This window comes from Callorhinchus milii, unplaced genomic scaffold, assembly GCF_018977255.1.
Source record: "Callorhinchus milii isolate IMCB2004 unplaced genomic scaffold, IMCB_Cmil_1.0 Scaffold8, whole genome shotgun sequence".
NCBI lineage: Eukaryota > Metazoa > Chordata > Chondrichthyes > Chimaeriformes > Callorhinchidae > Callorhinchus > Callorhinchus milii.
In genome coordinates, this window is record NW_024704749.1 from 19,241,254 (window position 1) to 19,243,446 (window position 2,193).

At 60.0% G+C, this 2,193-nt stretch overlaps 1 protein-coding gene across 1 annotated transcript in view; it reads right to left on the reverse strand.

Annotated features, from left to right (window-relative positions):
• The window catches only part of LOC121848063 (retinoic acid receptor RXR-alpha-like), a 4,496-nt gene continuing 2,303 nt past the window's right edge, over positions 1–2,193 (reverse strand). The window contains exon 2 of the mRNA XM_042337278.1: positions 1–462. Within this exon, the coding sequence (XP_042193212.1) occupies positions 89–462 (374 nt within the window). The 3' untranslated portion in view covers positions 1–88. The remainder of the gene's footprint in view (positions 463–2,193) is intronic.

The window sequence follows — 2,193 nt, forward strand, 5'->3', positions numbered from 1 at the left end:
TAATTACCATGAAGGGCTTTGAGACAGATCAACAAGATAACGGCAAAATGCAACTTCTCTCTCGAATCAATATTTGTGTTTGCAGCAACTAAAGCCCATAGATGTCCTGACAGCAAACATTCCTACAGCCCTGCCCCACGTCCTTGACATGTCGACCCCCTTCCCCAATCTCTTCCCCTCCTCTCCCCAGTTGCCTCCCCTCCCCAGCCGTGCTTACCTGCGGGCTGCTGCCTCCATACCCCATGGAGGACGTGGAGGTGACTGACATGCTGTGTGAGCCCATGGAGGAGCTGATGACGGAAAAAGGAGATGTCATCCCGTTGACAGGCGAGTGGAGCTGGGTGGGGGAGCCCAGTGAGGGGCTGACACCCGGCCCCAGGACCTGCGGGTGCAGTGAAGGTGCGTTCATCCCTCTGATGGGCACCACGTAATTCACCGGGTAATTCAGTGGCGGGGAGGAATCTAGAGAAAAAAACATTAAGAAAATAAACTTCAGAAAGAGAAAGGTGGGAATTTCCCACCCGTTAATCTAAATGGCTTTTATTTTTAATTAATCCCACTTTCCGTCTCTCTCTCTCCTCCCTCCATATTCCTCGATGCTCAGTTAGGATCCATGTCCATCCTGAACGATTCGATTGAACCGGTCATGAAGACCGACCGGTTTCAAGACCCTCCTCTTCGACCGTGCCTTTGGTCACTACTCTCCCCACTCTCCACCCCTCCCAATCCCAACCACCAGCTCATGTGTGGATCATTGACTGTCTAGTGAAGGGGAGAGCGAGCGAGCGGACGGCGAGCGAGTGCGGAGAGGGCGAGCGAGCGCGGGGAGGGCGAGCGCGGGGAAGGCGAGCGAGCGCGGGGAGGGCGAGCGAGCGCGGGGAGGGCGAGCGAGCGCGGGGAGGGCGAGCGAGCGCGGGGAGGGCGAGCGAGCGCGGGGAGGGCGAGCGAGCGCGGGAGGGCGAGCGAGCGCGGGGAGGGCGAGCGAGCGCGGGGAGGGCGAGCGAGCGAGGGCCGGGGCGAGAGCCGGGGAGAGAGAGCGAGGGCCGGGGAGAGAGAGCGAGGGCCGGGGAGAGAGAGAGCGAGGAGCGGGGAGAGAGCAAGAGAGCGAGTGAGAGAAGGAGGGTCAGGGGTAGCGAGGAGCAGCTGTGAAATAGCTGAACAGTGTGGCCAATCCCACACTGCACCGCCATCTCCCCAGTGACCACGAGCGACTGGCAGCGCACACACACACACACACACTCACACACACTCACACACACACACACACAGTCACACACACTCACACACTCACACACGAAAGCCTCAGCCAAGACAGAGCCATCAGCCTCCAAACACAGAACAGCAGAGGACTGTCCATCACCTTGAATTCAGTCACTAACAGCAATCCCCACCCCCCACCCCCCCCCCCCTCACCCCAGCGAGAGAGCAGGTTAGAGACGAGAGGCGTTAATCTCTACACTGTCCGTCCAGACTACCAGATCAGCGACGGCACTGATTAGAGACAGAATAAAGCTCACTCTGCGCCGTCCGCCCGCGCTCCCGGGGTGAGCGCTGCAGCACAGGTTAGAGCGAGAGTGGCGATGTGAAGCGCTGTGAGACGGCTCAAAGACGTGACGAGGCGCTACATCGAACGGAAGGGTCACACAAGAGCTCCCTCCGCACGGTCCGGTCCGGTCCGGTCCGTCCACACCCGCGGGTCAGCACGGGGCCGGCGAGGTTCCAGCTCGGATGGGTGGCTGCGCGTCAGCTGGTGAGACTGTGACAAGCTGAGTAATCGGAGACAGAGAGAGCAGCTGAGACCTGAGCCGGGAGGACGTTAGCGGGGGTGGGGGTGGGGATGGGGGGTGGGGTGGGGGGGTGGGGGAGGGTATGGACCCTGTACAGACAGGATACACGCAACACGGGTATCGGTAACCTGTGTGCAGGCAGCAGCCTGACAGTGCTACTGGTCTGTCACTCACACAGGCCAGTGTGGGGGGGGGTCAGCTCCCTGCGGTCAAGATCATAACACCTCTGTGGCTTCATTCTCTCGGCACTCACCACGTCCCCCCCCCCCCACCACCACGTTCCCCCCCCCCCCCACCCCAACACACACGCACACTCTCTGCAGAGAGTGAAGCTCTTTGAGACGTCTCTCAACAACGCGATGAGACACTGTTATCAAATGCAATTGTTAATATTATATTGCGCTTC